Source organism: Microcaecilia unicolor, chromosome 3 (genome assembly GCF_901765095.1).
Source record: "Microcaecilia unicolor chromosome 3, aMicUni1.1, whole genome shotgun sequence".
Taxonomy (NCBI): Eukaryota; Metazoa; Chordata; class Amphibia; order Gymnophiona; family Siphonopidae; genus Microcaecilia; species Microcaecilia unicolor.
This window is the reverse complement of record NC_044033.1, coordinates 477,440,799-477,462,230: the sequence shown is the minus strand read 5'-3', so window position 1 is coordinate 477,462,230 and position 21,432 is coordinate 477,440,799. Positions and strand designations below refer to the sequence as shown.

Genomic DNA, 21,432 nt, shown 5'->3' with positions numbered 1-21,432 from the left:
TCCTGGCATAGGAACAAGATTCATTACTGTCATGGTATATGCAAAACTAGTCAATTTGGAGATATTGACCCCAAGAACAATATAAAATATAGCAATCATACCCTTTGATAATTTAATTCAATGCACATATGTCAAAACTGTTGTTAACTGGCAATGCAGAAAATACATACTACCTTTGTAATGGCACATTTGGTAAACGTGAACGGGTCCTGCCCTGATCGTCGCCACGGTGAGGAGATACAGATCGTGAACGATGATGTGTTGTTCTTTGCTGTTCTGGCACAGTTAATGTTGTGGATCTACTTTCTCTGGCATTTGTTCTAGAACCTAGATTTGAAAAAACAATTCCACAACTACTTGTTAGACAATGAAATTTATCTTCCAAAAATAGGCAATTATAAAAGTATCAATGTAAATGATTCTGAAAATATATTAGGAAATCATTATCTTGTTTTTTAGATTCAAAAGTATCATGCAAAATATAAAGGGCATAATATTCAAGAAACATGGAGCTCCTAAATTTGTCTCCTATATTCAGTCACACATAGGAGACTGTTTTCTGCTGAAAATTCACCTAAATTTAGGAGCTTAAGAGTTACACTAAATTTAGACTTGCCCTGCATTTTCCTAGATGTATATCATTTTTATGTTTTTATTCTTTCCAAAACCTCAAACTGCCCCACTACCCCACAAGCTGCTCCTACTTCCCCAAACTACTCCATCTATAACACCACCCTTAAATATCACGCTGTTGCCACCCACTTTTAAGGTTCTTACATGCAGGGGTTGAATGAAATTTTGTGCATAAATTTCAGCATGCAACCGTAGTAAGTTTTCTAAGAGGCCAATTTAGGAGCCTAACTTGCAAGGAACCTTGGAAGCATAAACCCTTTGAATATCGACCTCAAAATGTTTATATATAGGGTCAGATGCACTCAACAGTATCTCCTATTTTATGTCATGGGTAAAATATTTGCTACATATGCCCCATATATAATTTAGTTTTCGGGATAGTGCATAAACAATATGGAAACCTTATAACATATACATGAATTCATGCTTACCTGTTGGGTTAGCTGAACAAATAAGAAGGTAAATATAATGTACCATGAGGGAAATGCAGAATTAAATGTGAACTACTGTGGCATGATTACGACAAATTATTAAAAGAGTGATGTATAGAATTTTGATCAGTTTGTGTTTCATATACCTAGCTGAAAACCACATTTCCTGAGCACTGTATCCTGCAAGCATTCCTACATATTATACCAATAGGGATAAGCATATGGCAAACAAAAAATTATTCATATTGATATCTGAACATGGGAAGAGACATAATTGAAGTTCATAGCATCATAAGTGGTGTGGCATAAGTTAAATAGGAATGACTATTTACACATTTAAATAGCTTTACCACTAGGGGGCACCTCTATGAAAATAAACAGTAGATTTAAAACAAGTTCTATTAAATATTTTTTCAGTCAATATATAATTAAACTAAGGAAGACTGAACACTAGAGTGAGGCCCAGGTAGCAAACTCTTGGTGTGGATGCAACTGCATTTATAGAATACTAACATAAGTCAGCAGTTACACACCTAACTTTAGGCATGAGCACTTACATTATTAGCTCAATGGCTAGTGTAAATGCTTGTGCCTAAATTTAGGCAGATAGGCACATACTGCCGGATTCTATATATCGAGCCTTAATTTCCGTGGGGAAATTGAAGTGTATTCTATAACAATGCCCGTAACTTAATTGGTTAACTAGCTAATCAGTGCTGTCAACTGGATGTTAACAAGCAATTATCAGCACTAATTGGCATTAAGGCATGCACGCACAACTCGCTAAGCGTATTATGTAACATGGTGCACCTCGCTAAGCGTATTACGTAATGTGGTGCACCTAAATTCTAAATCACATAGTTGAAAAGGGGCGGGGCATGGGCATTTCCAAAATCTATATGTAATGCTATAGAATACACCCGCTCTGCACTTAATTTAGGCATCAGGATTTACGCCAAGTAAAACATGGCGTAAACAGCCACAACTAAACTTGGTCACGTGGAGAGGCGCTCGGGTTATTCTATATACCGTGCGGAACTTTAAGCCTATTTTATAAAATTTAGGGGCACTTTAGAGAATATGCCTAGAAATATTATTTTTTCTGTATGGAATTTTCAGGCACCATATACAGAATATAGCCCATACAGTGGGGGAAATAAGTATTTGATCCCTTGCTGATTTTGTAAGTTTGCCCACTGACAAAGACATGAGCAGCCCATAATTGAAGGGTAGGTTATTGGTAACAGTGAGAGATAGCACATCACAAATTAAATCCGGAAAATCACATTGTGGAAAGTATATGAATTTATTTGCATTCTGCAGAGGGAAATAAGTATTTAATCCCTCTGGCAAACAAGACCTAATACTTGGTGGCAAAACCCTTGTTGGCAAGCACAGCGGTCAGACGTCTTCTGTAGTTGATGATGAGGTTTGCACACATGTCAGGAGGAATTTTGGTCCACTCCTCTTTGCAGATCATCTCTAAATCATTAAGAGTTCTGGGCTGTCGCTTGGCAACTCGCAGCTTCAGCTCCCTCCATAAGTTTTCAATGGGATTAAGGTCTGGTGACTGGCTAGACCACTCCATGACCCTAATGTGCTTCTTCCTGAGCCACTCCTTTGTTGCCTTGGCTGTATGTTTTGGGTCATTGTCGTGCTGGAAGACCCAGCCACAACCCATTTTTAAGGCCCTGGCGGAGGGAAGGAGGTTGTCACTCAGAATTGTACGGTACATGGCCCCATCCATTCTCCCATTGATGCGGTGAAGTAGTCCTGTGCCCTTAGCAGAGAAACACCCCCAAAACATAACATTTCCACCTCCATGCTTGACAGTGGGGACGGTGTTCTTTGGGTCATAGGCAGCATTTCTCTTCCTCCAAACACGGCGAGTTGAGTTCATGCCAAAGAGCTCAATTTTTGTCTCATCTGACCACAGCACCTTCTCCCAATCACTCTCGGCATCATCCAGGTGTTCACTGGCAAACTTCAGACGGGCCGTCACATGTGCCTTCCGGAGCAGGGGGACCTTGCGGGCACTGCAGGATTGCAATCTGTTATGTCGTAATGTGTTACCAATGGTTTTCGTGGTGACAGTGGTCCCAGCTGCCTTGAGATCATTGACAAGTTCCCCCCTTGTAGTTGTAGGCTGATTTCTAACCTTCCTCATGATCAAGGATACCCCACGAGGTGAGATTTTGCGTGGAGCCCCAGATCTTTGTCGATTGACAGTCATTTTGTACTTCTTCCATTTTCTTACTATGGCACCAACAGTTGTCTCCTTCTCGCCCAGCGTCTTACTGATGGTTTTGTAGCCCATTCCAGCCTTGTGCAGGTGTATGATCTTGTCCCTGACATCCTTAGACAGCTCCTTGCTCTTGGCCATTTTGTAGAGGTTAGAGTCTGACTGATTCACTGAGTCTGTGGACAGGTGTCTTTCATACAGGTGACCATTGCCGACAGCTGTCTGTCATGCAGGTAACGAGTTGATTTGGAGCATCTACCTGGTCTGTAGGGGCCAGATCTCTTACTGGTTGGTGGGGGATCAAATACTTATTTCCCTCTGCAGAATGCAAATAAATTCATATACTTTCCACAATGTGATTTTCCGGATTTAATTTGTGATGTGCTATCTCTCACTGTTACCAATAACCTACCCTTCAATTATGGGCTGCTCATGTCTTTGTCAGTGGGCAAACTTACAAAATCAGCAAGGGATCAAATACTTATTTCCCCCACTGTAACTGCTAGTATTCTAGAACCCATGTGTGTAAGCGCTAGGCAAGTCCCTCCAACCCACCCATGCCCCTTCCAAGTCCAAACCCCCCTTGCAGTTGCATGCTATGGATTTTGCATGCATATTTTCTAGAATATCACTGGCAGTTACACATGTAACTGCTAATTAGCAACAACAAGCAGCAATTATAGCCAACTATTTCTCATTATCAATTAACAGCTCATTAATACATTATTATTATTTTTTTATTTATTTATTGCATTTGTATCCCACATTTTCCCACCTCTTTGCAGGCTCAATGTGGCTTACAATACATCATGAATAGTGGAAAGATGAAAGAAAGTATACATTTAGTATTACAGAAGATCTAGAGTAACGTGATAACTAAGAACATGATGGTAGTTTAACAAGCAAATGTTGTAAGGCAATTCTGGATGTACGTTTAAGAGTTCATATTTGTTGATCTTTGTGGTATGCCTTGTTGAAGAGATGTGTCTTCAGTAGTTTGCAGAAGTTAGTTCGTTCATAGATCGTTTTTAAGTTGCGCGGCAGCAAGTTCCAGAATTGTGTGCTCAGGTAGGAGAAGGTTGACGCATGCGTTAGTTTGTATTTTAGGCCTTTACAGTTGGGGAAGTGAAGATTAAGGAATGTGTGGGATGACTTTTTAGCATTCCTGGGTGGTAGGTCTATCAGGTCTGACATGTATGCTGGGGCGTCTCCGTGGATGATTTTGTGAACTAGGGTGCATACCTTGAACGTTATCCGTTCTTTGAGTGGGAGCCAGTGTAGTTTTTCTCTCAGGGGTTTAGCACTTTCATATTTTGCTTTACCGAATATGAGTCTAGCTGCAGTGTTCTGAGCTGTTTGAAGTTTCTTGATTATTTGCTCTTTACAGCCAGCGTAGAGTGCATTGCAGTAATCTAGATGGCTGAGTACCATTGATTGTACCAGGTTGCGGAAGATGGCCCTTGGGAAGAAAGGTCTTACTCTTTTTAATTTCCACATTGAATGGAACATCTTCTTGGTTGTGTTTTTCGCGTGGCTCTCAAGTGTTAGGTGTCGGTCAATGGTAACTCCAATAATTTTTAGGGTGTCCGAAATTGGAAGATTCAGTTTTGGTGTGTTAATGGTGTTGAATTTGTTCATGTTATGTTGCGAGGTGAGTATTAGGCATTGGGTTTTTTCTGCATTGAGTTTCAGCTGAAAAGCGTCCGCCCATGTGTGCATGATATGTAGGCTTTGGTTGATATCATTGGAAATTTCCTTTAAGTCTTGTTTAAATGGGATGTAGTCTGCGTATATGTACGGGTTAAGGTTTTGGTTTGATAGTAGTTTCGCCAGTGGTATCATAATTAAATTGAATAAAGTCAGTGAGAGGGGGGATCCCTGTGGAACTTCAGGTATACATGTAGCTGATGTAGTCGAATTAGCTGTCACTTGGTATGATCGTGTGGTTAGGAACCCCTTGAACCAGTTGAGAACGTTGCCTCCAATTCCAAAGTACTCGAGGATGTGTAGTAGTATTCCATGGTCAACCATGTCGAAGGCGCTAGATATATCAAATTGTAGAAGTAGTATGTTCTTGCCAGTTGCAATCGTTTGTTTAAATTTATTCATGAGCGTAACTAGTACCGTTTCCATACTGTGATTAGATCGGAATTTGTCTAAATGGTTTGTGAGTTGTTTGGTTACCATCCCTTCTGTTAGTTTGGTTATTAAGGGGATGGATGCTACTGGCCTGTAGTTGGTTAGTTCACGGGCACTCTTCTTTGCGGCTTTGGGTATTACTACTACTACCACTATTTAGCATTTCTATAGCGCTACAAGGCATATGCAGCGCTGCACAAACATAGAAGAAAGACAGTCCCTGCTCAAAGAGCTTACAATCTAATAGACAAAAAATAAAGTAAGCAAATCAAATCAATTAATGTGTACAGGAAGGAGGAGAGGAGGGTAGGTGGAGGCGAGTGGTTACAAGTGGTTATGAGTCAAAAGCAATGTTAAGAGGTGGGCTTTCAGTCTAGATTTAAAGGTGGCCAAGGATGGGGCAAGACGTAGGGGCTCAAAAAGTTTATTCCAGGCGTAGGGTGCAGCAAGACAGAAGGCGCGAAGCCTGGATTTGGCAGTAGTGGAGAAGGGAACAGATAAGAAGGATTTATCCATGGAGCGGAGTGCACGGGAAGGGGTGTAGGGAAGGATGAGTGTGGAGAGATACTGGGGAGCAGCAGAGTGAGTACATTTATAGGTTAGTAGAAGAAGTTTGAACAGGATGTGAAAACGAATAGGGAGCCAGTGAAGCGACTTGAGGAGAGGGGTAGTATGAGTAAAGCAACCCTGGCGGAAGACGAGACGGGCAGCAGAGTTTTGAACAGGATTGGAGAGGGGAGAGGTGACTAAGTGGGAGGCCAGCAAGAAGCAGATTGCAGTAGTCTAAACGAGAGGTGACAAGGGTGTGGATGAGGGTTTTGGTAGAGTGCTCGGAAAGAAAGGGGCGGATTTTACGGATGTTGTAAAGAAAGAAACGACAGGTCTTGGCGATCTGCTGGATATGAGCAGAGAAGGAGAGAGAAGAGTCAAAGATGACCCCAAGGTTTCGAGCTGAGGAGATAGGGAGAATGATAGAGCCATCAACAGAAATAGAAAATGGGGGGAGTGGGGAGGTGGGTTTGGGGGGAAAAATGAGAAGCTCGGTTTTGGTCATGTTTAATTTCAGGTGGCATTGAGACATCTACTACTACTATTTAGCATTTCTATAGCGCTACAAGGCGTACGCAACATCCAGACAGCAATGTCAGACAAGCACGCTGAAACTTTGGTTTGGATGCAAGGAGAGATATCAGGGGTAGAAAGGTAGATTTGGGAGTCATCGGCATAGAGATGGTAGGAGAAGCCATGGGATGAGATTAATGAACCAAGGGAAGAAGTGTAGATAGAAAAGAGGAGGGGACCAAGAACAGAACCCTGAGGTACGCCGACAGGCAGAGGGATAGAAGTAAAAGAGGATCCACCAGAGTGAACACTGAAGGTGCGGAGGGAGAGGTAGGAAGAGAACCAGGAAAGGACAGAGCCCTGGAATCCAAGTGAGGACAGGGTATAGAGGAGTATGCTGTAATCGACAGTGTCAAAAGCAGCGGAAAGATCAAGAAGAATGAGGATGGAATAGAGACCTCTGGATTTAGCCAGTAATAGGTCATTGGAGACTTTAGCAAGCGCAGTTGGTGTTGATTTCTTCCTGTGTGAGGTTCTGGTTTGAATTGGGGCGATGTTGTCTAATATTGATCTACATCTTTCATCCCAATCAAGGAGGAATTGGTTTGTGTCTGTCTTTGTTGTCCATCCGTTGTGGTAGATCTATTGCCAGAATATTACTGGGTCTATTTTTCCTCTCGTGGTGTAGGTTTTTTGTTCTTGTTTAATAATTGTGTTTTTCATTCGCCATTGAAGGGAGATGTGTGCTTTATAGTGGTCTGACCACGGTGCGGGTGTCCAACTTGTATCTGTTAGTGTAAGGTTTGAATCTGGATCAAATTTGTGTGTGATAATGTCTAGTGTGTGTCCTTTGTTGTGAGTTGGTTGTGTATCTGGTATGTGAAGGTCCCATAGTTGTAGAAACTCTTCGCATTTTTGGGTGCTTGTTAAGGCAGGATCTTCAAGGTGCAGGTTGATATCTCCTATTATGATAAGGTTTGAGGCAGAGACACAAGTGTTTGAAATGAAGTCCATGAAGTGTGTTTGTGAGTCTTGCCAGTTGCCTGGAGGTCTATAGAGTAGGATTACGTTAAGGTGTTCCTGCAGGTTTGGGTGATTGATTCTTACCGAAGCGATTTTAAGTTGTGGTATAATGGATTCAGCTGTGGTTGTGATGGTGAATTTGGATTTATATATTATGGCTATTCCACCTCCTCTTTTATCCGTTTCTTGTCCATTGGGTAATTTTGTATCCTGGTGGGCATAGATCTAAGATTATGGGGTCTTTAAGGTCCAGGTTTCAGTGATGAATAGGAGGTCAAGATTGTTTGTAGTGATCCAGTCTGTTATAATCTCTGTTTTATTTACTACTGATCTGGCATTTATATACCACAGTTGGATTGATTGGTAGGGTTCAATATGGGGCGTAGATGTGTTAATTTTTATTAGTTGCCTGTTTTCTTGGTATCTGGTTTTGTTATTTCCTTTCTTCGCTTTCTGTTGGTTATACACATAACTGCCACATAACTTGTGCATGCAACTTTGCTTGCTAAGCATAAAAATGAGAGTCTGAGTTGATAGAATTAAGGGGATGGAGGTAATTCTGTAAAGGACACCTATATTTAGATACCTAAAGGACACCCATCTAGACTGTATTCTATAAAGAAAAGTAGGCACTTAATTTCCTTTAAGAATACTACCACAGCCAGACATACCCAAGGGTATAATTTAGGTGCAAGCACCTATTTCAGCTATAGAGCTGTTGTAAATTAAGGCATTCTACGATTTGTGTGTGTAACCGTACACCCTGCCCAAACTCAACCCATGTGTACACCCATCTTCAAACTACAAGCCATTGCATTTAGATGCCTTTTTATTTAATAGTGTATAGCTAGAATATTAACATTTACAGGTGCATATGTGTAAACATACCCACACACATGCAAGTATTCTGATCATTTACATGTGTTCTTGGTACTGAAATTTATAGAATTACCTCCAAAAAGTTTAGTGTGGACATGACGCTATAGTTTAGAACTAAAATGTCTCTTCTCTCAAAGTAACTCTCATTAAGTATAAAAGCATAGATTTATAGCCCTTGCAAAGACATGTAAAAATATACCCTTTTGTAATTTGCACCTTAAAACAACAGTACTTTTAATCTAATTAACAGTGAAGTTTGCTTATTTTTATAGCTTGAAGAAAAATTAGTCAGTGAACTGCCTGCATTCTATGTGACAAGAATGTGCGAAGTCAAGAAGTCTGTGAATGAGAAAGTGTCCTCACAGTCAAATAGGCAGAACAAAGGACTCATGTGCAGATGCTCAAAACCTAATGCCGGAGCTAGAGGCGATTAGCGCTGGACTAACACAAGTGTTAATGTGTGCAGAATGCTCAGAAGGCTCTAGCACAGTAATATGTGCACCAAAGATTATGCAAATTGCATTTAAATGTAGGCAGATGGATGTAAATGAGGTCAGTAGTTATTCCTTCCGAATGCTCAGAGAAACAGCGCTCATAAAACCCTGCCCTAACGCTGGAAACCTACCACCAGCTCTTAGGTTGCGTTGAATTTCTCATGATTTTCCTTTTAAAACCTGCTCTTTTTATTTGAAAGAGGAAAGAAACCCGCGCAAGCATTTGAGTGCCAGTGGTGAGGAACAAATGTGTGGGAGTCTGAGCAAAACTTAAAGTGGAAGCACACATTAGAGCCTGTTTTGTGCGCTTAAATATAAGATTTTCAAGCAAAAATAACATTGAAAATCTTTATATTTAAAGAGCAGAAGAACAGCACTGATGTGTGTCTGTATTTTAGGGTTTGAATGGGCATGCGCACAAGAGCTTTGCTCAGGGCCGTGCCTAGGGTCTCTGGCGCCCCCCTGCAGATTATCAGTTGGCGCCCCCCCCCCCCCCCCCCCCCCCCCCCGTGTGGCACAAGATGCAAAGGAAATAGGAGCTGAAAGATGGAGTGCATCTTTGTGGGATTGCTCAACAAATAGATCACAAATAATTTTTTATGATTTTTAACCGTGAAAATGATCGCTCACCACTTGCCACACTGACAGGAATTGTCAGCAATATTCTTAGAAACAAATTGCTATACATTGCAAAATAAGATAGCAGATGTAAATTCTCAAAGTGGACATATTCCAAACGCTAAAATGAAATTAAAATGATTTTTTCTACCTTTGTTTTCTGGTGACTTTCTTTTTTCGATCATGCTGGCCAGTATCTGATTCTGCTGCTATCTGTCCTCTTAACTCCGTTTCCAGGGCTTCCTTTCCATTTATTTCTTTACTTTCCTCCTTTCTTCTTCATTTCTTGCTCTATATCCATTTCCAGCAATTTCTCCTCTCTCCCTGGGTCCTGCCCTCCCATCCATGTCCATCCATGCCCATCCTTGTCCCTCTCTGCCCTTCCCTCCTCCATCCATAGCCAGCAATTCTCCTCTCTCCCCTCCCCTCCATTTCCAGCAATTTCTCCTCTTCCTGGGCCCTGTCCTCCCATCCATGTCCATCCTTGTCCCTCTCTGCCCTTCCCTCCTCCATCCATAGCCAGCAATCTTCCTCTTTCCCCTCCCCTCCATTTCCAGCAATTTGTCCTCTCCCTGGGCCTTGCCCTCCCATCCATGCCCTTCCCTTACCTCAGCTCCGCGCCCTTGGTGTCAGAAGAAGGCAGGACACTGAGAGAACCAACGAGCGCGAAGGGAAGGGAGACATCGGCAGTGCTTTCACTGACGCTGCTGCGACCGTCGAGCCTCGGAGGTAAAAGGTTTAAAGGCCTCGGCGGCGCGGAGCGAGGGTAAGCGGCGAGGGTAAGCACCGCAGTGGCGCCCTCCAGAGGTCGGCGCCCTCCCTGCGGTGCTTACCCCGCATACCGTATCGGCACAGCCCTGGCTTTGCTTACCACAAACCTCTTGTGCGCATGTGCAAGGCACATTCCTCTCCCTTGGCACAGTATGCATCTAACATATATATAAAAGCAAAACAGAGATGATTACAACATTAAAGCAGGGACCACAAAAAGTGTGGATATCAACATCTCTAAAAAGCAAAACTGCTACAGTCTGAAGCAGTATTGCACTTTTGTTTTTAATCTTCAGACTGTAGCAGTTTTGCTTTTTAGAGATGTTGATATCCACACTTTTTGTGGTCCCTGCTTTAATGTTGTAATCATCTCTGTTTTTACATACAATCACTTGAAGTAGTATAGCAGGAAGTTTACTGGCAACGTGGTGGTTTAATTCTCCTCTGATGCTGTATTAATATTTCATTGTGCTTCTGTCAGCCTTTAAGGGCACTGATAATTGTTTGTCATTATGCTTTTATATATATGTTTATATGCACTGTCATACAATTGTTGCATTATATATATTTCTTTTATATATATATTTTCTTATATATGCTCTTTTATGTACATGTATATATATATATATTATTTATATTGGACAGTGCGTATCGATACGTTTATTCATGTAATTATTCTAGTATACTCTCTATGTATACCTAGTAATATTCCATATTTTATTAATTGTTTTTTGTCAATTCATATATTTGATATATTATGTTCGTATGTGTGTTATATTTTATTTATTAAGATCTATGATAATTATTATATATTTGTTCATTGTAGCCCCTGACGCAGCCCTAGGTGGGCGAAACACGGCCTGTGTCGGGCGATTTGTTCATACACGGTATCTTCAATAAAATCTTTTTTGTTGTGACATTGATCTGCTGGCTTTCTTTCCCCTAAGCAGATGCTCTCTCCAGGACCTTTAATCCTTCCGAAGAGCCCGAGGAATTCTACCTTATGTTAAACCTGGCCTGTATCACCTCTGCAACTGTAACTTCGGCGACTTCTAAGACCTCCGTTCCACCCCAGGCCTGAAAAAAAGTTCTCAAAAGGGGACACTCTTCCACGTTTGCTGATCACTCTGGCTTCTGCAAAACTTATCATTTAATCTCCCAGTACTATAGGTGGCCACACATGGCTCAGGATATTTTGCATTTTGTTTCCAACTGTCCCATCTGTGCCCGAAACAAATCCTCTCCTGACAAGCCATGGGGATGTTTACAGCCATTACCAGTTCCACAGCTTCCTTGGCAAGAGATATCCATGGACTTTGTTACCGACTTACCACCGTCCCAGGGTCACATGGAGGCATATTTTCAAAGCACTTTGGGAGGCTAAGTTCCATAGGTTTCTATGGAACTTTGGGAGGCTAAGTGCTTTGAAAATATGCCTCGTCATTTGGGTGGTAGTGGACCAGTTTTCCCATATGGGTCACTTCGTCCCCATGCAATCCCTTCCTTCAGCTGCTACTCTTGCCAAGAAGTTCATTCAGCATGAATTCCATTTGCGTGGTCTACCCCTGCGGATCATAAGTGACCGAGGATCCCAATTTACATCCAGGTTCTGGAGAGCGCTATGTTCTGCTCTTGTGTCACTACTCATTTTTCCTCCGCATATCATCCGCAGACCAATGGGATGGTAGAGCGGGTCAATCAAACACTCAAGACTTTTCTGCGTATGTACACGAATCACCGGCAGGATGACTGGTCTACATTGCTCCCCTGGGCAGAATTTGCTTATAACAACGGCTTCCACTCCGCCTCGTGGACTTCCCCATTCTTTACAGTGTACTGACGTCATCCTTGACTGCCTCCTCCATTTCCTCTGACCCAAACCTCACCACAGCTTCAATGGACTATCACAGATATCCGGGAAATTTGGAGTAAAGTCTAATATCATCTACAACAAGCTGCTTCTAAGTATAAGCTTTTAGCTGATCGAAAGAGACGGGCTGCGCCGAAATTTCAATCGGGACAGAAAGTTTGGCTTAGTACCAAGTACTTGAGGCTCCGTTTACCCTCTTTCAAGTTTGCTCCCTGGTACATTGGACCTTTCGCAGTACAATCCCGAGTGGGGGCAGTCTCCTACCGCCTCCAATTACCCGTTAATCTCAAGGTCCATTACGCTTTTCATGTGTCCTTACTAAAGCTGTTCTTGTCCTGAAATGGCATCCAGAACCAAAGAAGATTATCGTGCCTGATACCGAACCAGACCCTGAGTTCAAAGTTGAGGAGATCCTGGACTCCAAATGCCGAGAGGGACGGCTTTTCTACTTGCTATCATGGAAACACTTTGGCCCGGAAGATAATTCCTGGGAACCAGCCTCTAACGTCCATGCTCCAGAACTGATCTGAGAATTCCATACCCGCTATCCATCTAAACCTGAACCAAGATGGAGGGGGGGGGGGTCTTCCGGGGAGGGTACTGTCATGTTCCTCACCTTCACATCCCTCATATCACATCCCTCATATCAGTCCCAGTTGGGCCCTTCGGCGGCACGAGGATGCGCGCCACCATAGCGATTCGGTGCTCCCTCGTGGCCTGCTGACGTCAGATGCTTGCCTGGGACATCCCATTGTTAACGCCCCTGCACGACGCTGCTCTCCTTCCCAGTGTGATCCGGCGCTCCCCCGCGGTCCTGACGTCAGATGCTTATACTATTTCTAGGAACCTTCCCTCTCCCTCGTTGCTTCGGCTTCGACCCAGTAAGCGTTCTCTTTACTGCCGTCTTGCTTGTATTTCTGGTGTGAGACCTTGCTTGTCCCTGGATTGCTCTCTTGTCTGCTGCCTGCCTGTAAGACCTTGCTTATACCTGGATTACTCTTTTGTCTGCTGCATGCCTTTACGACGCTGCTTGGACCCGGTCTACTCTCTTTTCTGCTGCCTGCCTGTGAGACCTTGCTTATACCTGGATTACTCTCTTGTCTGCTGCCTGCCCTTACGACGCTGCTTGGACCGAGTCTACTCTCTTGTCTGCTGCCTGCCTGTGAGACCTTGCCTATACCTGGACTACTCTCTTTTCTGCTGCCAGCCCATACGACACTGCTTGGACCCAGTCTATTCTCTTGTCTGCTGCCTGCCTGTAACATGTTACCCAAGCCTGGTTTACTCTCCCATCTTCTACCTGCCTGTGGCCCATGGCCCCTGCCTCTTGTCTTTTTGTGTAAGTCCTATCAGCTGCCCGCACCTGAGGGCTCAACTTCCGGGAAACAGCAGTCACCACAAGTGAACTTCGGGGTTGCACGGCTGCCAAGCAGAATCTGGAGCCGAAGTCCTCATACCCAGGATCACTGCTCGGCACAGGGACTCACAAAGCTGACACTATGAGGTACTTTCACCTCTTATCCTGTTTGTGCTGGTCCAATGTCTCTTGCTTCATCAACTACTGTGCCTCCCAACCTTTCTAATCAGACCCCTCATAGTTCACTCTCACAATTCAATATTCCCACCATACCTGAAGTCTCTAAAACTACAGCTGCCTTGAAGTCTTCTTCTTCTTCTACAGATCTACTGCTTGCCTGTTTTCTCAAAGAGGTCCTTGATCCCTGTCACGAAACACCTATCACCTGCCTGGGGCTAACCCTGCGGCCACCTGGATGGTCTGCCCCCAGTACAGCTCAGATCCGCCTGCATCTTCTGCTTGTTCTCTACACTAGCACCCTCCACCCCACAGACTGGGTTTCACAACTGCCTCTGGGAGAATCTCCTGCTCTCATTTTATTCCCCAGTGATTTCTAGGACACTGTGACCACACTCCCAGGAGTCCCACAGTTCCTAGAAAGCAGTCACAGACCCAACAACCAAACCACCAGGATTCTTAGTCAGTCCAGGACATCAGAGCCAATAACTAATAGGTTTATCGTCACAAGATTTGAACAGTGAATCATATAAAACAGATGGAAAATTAACAGGCAATAACAGGTAAAACAAACAGGAATTAATATTAAAACTATCTAACACTTGTGTGAACAGGGCCTCAGGTCAGAGATGTTTATCTCTGTGCTTCCTGGCTTAGACTAAAATATTACCTCACAGTTTAGGTGGGAAAAAGAAAACTGTCACTTTTTTAAGACAATTGCCATCTGCTGGCTAATTAGGAGAAATACATGTCATCAGTAAATAATACAGTTCATAGGCTTAGAAACCCACTGTTTCATCACAATCCCCTTATGCCTTATTTACATTCTATGGTGGCCACTAGTCTCCAACTTATGACTAGAAGCAATTGTAACCCTCTAAGACTATTTTCTCCTCAATCTCTCCCATCGCTAACCTTCCATTTGTGGCAGAAGTTGCAGAAAACCTTGCAGCAGCTCAATTATCTGAGCTTTTAGAAAAAAGACCAGCAATTCTATAAAATGGCACCTGGAGGTATGCAACACATAGGCATACCAAAGGCATCATTAACTGTACCTATGTGCACTAGGAGTTATTCTATAAGGCACTGCATAAGTGTCATAGCACCTAAGAGCAAGGGGATGTATATATGGGAGGAGCATGTTTAGGCCATGGCTGTCTCTCTCAATTAAACATATAGTTTATAGAATACTATAAATTATGCACATCACTTGGCACACTTAGGTGTGCCAACTTACGCCTGATATTGACATGGTGTATGAGGGCACACCAAAACCTTGGTGCATCAATGCTGACATACGCTAATGCCAAGATGCCACTGACAGAATTGGTGCTAAGTGCACAGCATTGGGGCACCTCAGCTGAAGTGCCAATTTGTATTCTTCTAGTACAAACCAACTTTCATACCAATCATTTCACAAAATATACTTTTATTAGCCTTGTAGATCTCATCATGGGACACAGATGTTCTCTTGGTTTCTCTCAACCTATCTGCCACCCTTGACCTTATTAACCATACCATCTTACTATCTTGAACATAGAACCTTTAGAGTCTCTTGATTGCAAATGTTCTCATCTGTACATTTATCTTCTGGGGTCCTCCTGGGCTCTATTCTGTGTTCCATACATACTTTTGTAACATTTTTCTTGCCCCTCTTATACTGCTTTCCAATCTTGCCTAACCTAGAATAGATACCTGATGACCACAAACCAGCTTGACCCATGGTGTATGCCTACCAACCCAAAATCTAGACAGGAACATGAGCACAAACAAAATTATTAATAATAATGAATCCCAGTTTACAATAGTCAAAATTCCTATTGGGTGATATTTTCCAAGGATCAAAAGCTCCATATTCTATGTGCAGGATCTAAGAGGTAGGCAGAGCTGTGGAGTCTCAATGTCTGGATAAGACAATGGGACAGAGAGGAAGAATTTAGATTAAAAACAGGCAACATTAAGGGGAAGCATGATCCTATTCTGTAAAGATGGACTTCTCCTTCACTAGAGTGGAATTAGGAGATAGGGCAGCTTTTAAATCAGGGCCTTTGCTATTTAACTTATTTCTAAACTAGTAAAAAAGGCTCGTTTCTGACAAAAATGAAATGGGCGCTAGCAAGGTTTTCCTCGGCTCCCCTGCAGCCACCCATGTCCAGCGACCCTCCTCTCCCCCTGCAGCCACCATGTCCAGCAAACCTCCTCTCTCCCCTGCCCCCCTGCAGCCACACATGTCCAGTGACCCTCCTCTCTCCCCCCTCCAGCCACCCTCTCACCCCTCCAGCCAGTGACATGGATCAGCTGTGAGGCATGTTTCACCCCCCCCCCCCCCCCCCCCCCCAGGTTCTGAAGTTGATATCATAATGGCTACAGTGATGTCAGCCTGATCTATGGAGCCTAGCAGACCAACTCAGAATGAGCCACGGTCCTAGGCAGCAAGTCAGAACGTTGGATCTGAGAATTATTATATAGGATGAACTAGGGGTAGGAGTGATGAATGAGGTCATCAGATTTGCATAACACAACATAATTATTCAAAGTTGCTAAAACTGCTCACATTTGTGATGATTTGGAGCAGAATCCTTTTTACGCCAGATTTTCAACTACATATTGATTTTGATGAGACATACTCTTGACAACTGTATAAGACCTTCCAAACTTGTATTACATTAACTTGGATTCTAACCAGGTCATTTGTTCACAAATGGACTATGACATCAATCTTGGTTTTATCATTCTTTGAGAAGGTGATAAAGAAATAAAATACACTAGAAATCTACCAAGGACTGACAGACATTTGGCCTTCTTGTCTCTGTCAAATTCTGCCTTCAAATCTATTTCTATGAAGATTTAGACTCCACAATAAAGAAATTGTGATTCTAAAGAGGCAGTTTTCTAAGTGGGTGTGTCCATTTAGCTGCCCAGATGATACATCTTGGTGCTTGGATTCCATTACAGAAAACTAGTGTAACCTGATATCAGTGTACCTAACATTTATACACCCACAGTTACACTAGCCAAAGAACTGACCTAACTGCACTCACAGGACAGCATACAAATCAGTTGATGGTGTGATAGTGATGAAATCCCTCTATTTTCTTAATACGTTATTATGATAATTCCTGGCATTTTCTTGGATTTGTATTCCAAGGATGTAAATCCACTGAATTAAATAAATGTGTTTAAAAGAAAAAGAAAGCAAGAGTAGAAAAATGTATAGCTATCAGTTAATGGGTGATTGTGATGAAAACTCTCTTTTCTTTATAACAAATTACACAAACAATAGGAATAATTGAACTATTATTGAAAAATCAACAGAACTTCTCTGTGGTTTAGAACACCAATTCAGGATTCCAGATTTTCACTATATTAAGTGATAAGACCAAATATTTTCAGAGTTTTTAGCAGTAGATATAATCCTTCTGATTCTATATCTGGCACCCAAAATTGGGCATCGATGTTAGGGTGCCGATCCAAGATGTGCACCTAACTAAATTGGCTAACGAGCCAATTAGTGCCAATAACGGTGCTAATTGGCACCAATTTAAATTCACGTGCACATCTTGCTACACGCTATTCTATAACAATGTGCATCCAAATCCCATTATGTGCATTCCAAAAAGGAGGTGTGGCCATGGGAGGTCCATAGGTGGGTTAGTAGTGTTTCTAAAATTTGTGTGCAGTTTTATAGAATACTGGGAATGTATGCCCAAATTGTGCGCTGGTAATTACTCCTGTTTTTAGCAGGAATAAGTCCTGGCACACATATCAGCACTCAATGCTATTCTATGGACGCTCATCTTTGAGTGTTCATTTTGGAATAGCACAGAATGCCAATTTTTTTTAGCGACAATTTTTGAATGCCATTTCCTTAATCTAGCCCAATATAGGCTACAAGAGGCTAACTTTAAAACAGTACCATTTCTACTAATTACTCTTCTGTTCCTATATCGTGTACAGATTATTGAAATTACAATTCAGGAATGCTTTCTGCAAATTACTCAAGTTCTTGTCATGCAGCATGCTCTATCATCTACTTCCATGCACTGTCAGAATAAGGTCTACATTCTACTTAGGTTTCAAGCAGAAATAATAATAACAAAAAAAAAGAAGATGATTCTTGAACTGAGTATCATGGCCTGCATTCTTCAAGGATAATGTTACATTTTTTATTAAGCTCAGAGCATTGTGAAGTAGTCACATGAATAGAGAAACACAGCCTCATATCTCAATATGAACAGCATTATGAATTAGTAAATAAAAGGCAAAATCCATTTTCATGGTCTGGAATTTAGAAGGACCCACTGAATAATGGCTACTGTTTTCTCCACAATACACTGAATCTCCAAAATGAACATCCTGCAGGAGTCCAGAAAACTGCCGTGAACTAAAGAAGAAAAGCACAAAGAAAAAGGGCCATGCTATTCAGCCACGCACCTGGAGGAACTACTCCAATACCATCATCAACATCAAAATCAGAGATGTCACTATCACTGATTCGCTGAGATCCTGCACAACAGTAAGGCAAACAGATACCTATATATCTGGAAATTTTATTAAAACACAACAATGTTTTAAATAGGAGGTCTCACAAAAACGGTTTGTTTACTAGGTCTAGGGTAAGAAATATCAATCTCTAGGGTTCTCCGACTTACCTCAAATTTTGCTGTTCTGTTTTGATCATTTTCCATATTAATGTGCACTGTCTCCAATTCAGGTACAAGTGCTATGGCAGCAGTTCCCAAACCAGTCGGGGGGGGGGGGGGGGGAGACACCTGACAGTCAGATTTTCAGGATATTCACAATGAATATCCAAGAGACTAATCTGCATTGTGGATATCCTGAAAATCTGACTGACTGGTGCTCACCCAGTCACTCAGGGCACGTTTGAGATCCACTGTTCCATGGTAATGATATTTTTTTCACTTCACTGATGATGTTATTGTACATGAGGAGTTTGTATGACATAAACTCAAAGGAGGGAGCTATCATATTTCATAGCACAGATAAGCAGTGGATCTTCAGTGGAAAGACCTGCATACAATACGGTAATAGTCTTCTTTCTGATTTTTTGCTTTTCACAGTGGTGGCTTTGGTTACCCATTTCCAATAATCCACTCTTTCCTCAATCAATTACTGCACCAAAGCAATTGTCTCTGGTGCTTGTTGTTTCATGTCAGATAATAATCTGTTACTTGACAAGTTATGTTACAAACAATGTGATAGGAAAGAGTCAGTCTTCTTGACATAGAACTTTGTATTATTCTGTCTATTTCCCAACTTCTTAAGTTTGGGATGTGTAGGGTTACCATATGGCTCCAGAAAAAGGACGACGGATTGAGCCAGCCGGGTTTTACTTCCATTGCTTTGAAAGCAATGGAAGTAAAACCCGGCTGGCTCAATTACTTCCATTGAAAGCAATGGAAGTAAATCCCGGCTGGCTCAATCCGTCCTCCTTTTTCTGGAGCCATATGGTAACCCTAGGGATGTGGGGTCCAGTTAAAAATTTAGAAATCTATCAAAATATTTATGAACCTATGCTGGAAGATTAAGGACTTTACTCTATGTTTTGCTATTTAAGAAACCTTTAAAAAGTATCCAATTACTGCTATGGTTCAAATTTTAGACAGGCCATCAAATTAAGGGTCCCTTTTACTAAACCATTTAAAGTAGTTAACACAGTGGTTTCCAAACCTGATCCTGGAGGCACCCCAGCCAGTCAGGTTTGGGGGATATCCACAATGTATATTGATGAGAGATATTTGCATGTAGCTGAGGCATTGAATACAAATATCTCTATTGAATATTCATTATTGATATCCCAAAAACCTGACTGGCTGGGGTGCCTCCAGGACCAGGTTTGGGAACCATTGAGTTGACAGAAGAATTAGGGGGCATATAAACACATTCTCATGCTAAAGTTAGCGCAGAAGCTTGACACCTAATATACACTAATTCCTGTCTTAACTGAATAGTGTGAACGAGGCAGACAATTTGATTTTAAGTAAATCACCTAGTTAGTTCTCTAATAGTTAGTATATCAAATACATTTTGTACCTTGAATGCATTATAACTTAAAACTATAACTGTTAAAGAAGCAGATAAGGCAGAATGATTAATACTACTTCAATAGCAGCATTAAATGCATTAGCAATACTTGTAATATATGGTGTAATGAAATTGACTGTATGGAATGCTGCTGCTCACACACCCTAGAGCTAACACAGAGGCATTGCAATTACTTCACATTAAGTTTTGCAACTAACACCTGGTAACAGCAAAGTTTTAGTGCAGGTCAGTATATGGGGAACTATATGTCCAAAGTCTTCCAATCCCCTAAGGCTAATCAGTTTCTATAACTGCTTAGAAATATGTTGTAAATGTTCAAGCTTATAATCGCTGGTGCCGAATATCTATCACTTTTTGTGCAATTTTGTAATTCATATCAAAGCAACTACTTATTCTGACTTGGTCCAGGCTTTGAACTACTGTTTCAAGAGAAACTCATCTGCCCAGTTAGCAATGCAGTCGCTGGCACTGTATATTATCAGCATACACATAACTACTGGCTCCTCTCTAACTCCACCCCTGTACCGCCCCATTTTGGACATGGTTGGTCAGAGACAATATTCAGTGGCACTGACTTTCCTGCCTGCTTTAATTGTTTTGAATATTGGGCAGTGTATTTTTTAGACAACAGAATGTGAATATGCACAAGGGTCTGAAGACTTTTACAAGACACTGTTGCCCAATTTGGGGCCAAGAGGTTTTTGTCAAGTAGTTAGAGATATTCTACAGCACAGCATTGAAACATAAAAGAGCAAAGGGATTAAGAACCTACTCTGTAGTTTTTTGTTCAAACTTTCTCCATGGATATGTCTCCGTGGCATGAATGGCGATGGCTGAGGCAGAGGTAGTGAGGATTCATCATGTGTCTGTAGTTTATACCAATGTGGTTGATCATCTAAAAGTGCAGTTTCCAGCTCTATAAGGATCTGCAGAAAAAAAAGCAAATACAGTAACTGATAAATCTTTCAAAGCAAGTATTAATTGTGTATAACAGCATGCTATATATGCTAGGTTAGGTCACTTAAAGCTTTATGTACTAATGAACATATCTTAGCTTGATTTATCAGTCCACAAACTCAGTTTTTAGCGCAGATATGTACAAAGCTAACTCAAGTGGATCCCATGATCCACCTTACAAATGCTGTGCTCTTAACTTTAAAGTCAGTAGATAATGCCTTTGGGCAGATTATGTCTAAAGGGAATTGTCTGAGAATTCTATATGTAGCCTAGGGGTGCCATGACCCGAGAAAGTTTGGGAACCACTGTTCTATTCAATGATACTCCTGACATTCAGCCCCCTATTTTATTTCTAGCTCCGACTGGACAAGGAGATCACAGTTTCTAAGGTGGAAGCAGTTATCAGGAGTCTGCCCCAGGGTAAGGCACTGGAGTTGGATGGTTTTACTAATTCTTTTTATAAGCTGTTTGAGAACTCTCTGGCACCGTGGTTGCCCGTTATTTTAACTCTCTCAGATTGGGGGTGAGTATACCACCACTTGCCAAAACAGAAGGTATTACGGTTCTGAGCAAGCCAAATAGGGATGCTACCCTTTCTGTGTCCTATCGTCCCATTTCTTTGATTAATGCAGATTTAAAAAATATTGGCTAAATTACCTGTGACTCGGATGGCCCCTAGTTTGCCAGAGGTTGTCCATCTGAATCAGGCTGGT

The 21,432-nt window shown here is 41.9% G+C and overlaps 1 protein-coding gene across 16 annotated transcripts in view; it reads right to left on the bottom strand.

Annotated features, from left to right (window-relative positions):
* The window catches only part of RIMS1 (regulating synaptic membrane exocytosis 1), an 871,728-nt gene that overhangs the window by 423,359 nt on the left and 426,937 nt on the right, over nucleotides 1-21,432 (bottom strand). For 11 of the 16 annotated variants that reach the window (XM_030199020.1, XM_030199021.1, XM_030199022.1 and 8 more), the window contains 4 exons: nucleotides 20,535-20,688; nucleotides 18,131-18,202; nucleotides 17,995-17,997; nucleotides 174-327 (listed from right to left, as the gene is read on the bottom strand). In XM_030199020.1, the coding sequence (XP_030054880.1) occupies nucleotides 174-327; nucleotides 17,995-17,997; nucleotides 18,131-18,202; nucleotides 20,535-20,688 (383 nt within the window). The remainder of the gene's footprint in view (nucleotides 1-173; nucleotides 328-17,994; nucleotides 17,998-18,130; nucleotides 18,203-20,534; nucleotides 20,689-21,432) is intronic. The other 5 variants (XM_030199027.1, XM_030199028.1, XM_030199032.1 and 2 more) reach the window with 2 other exon arrangements.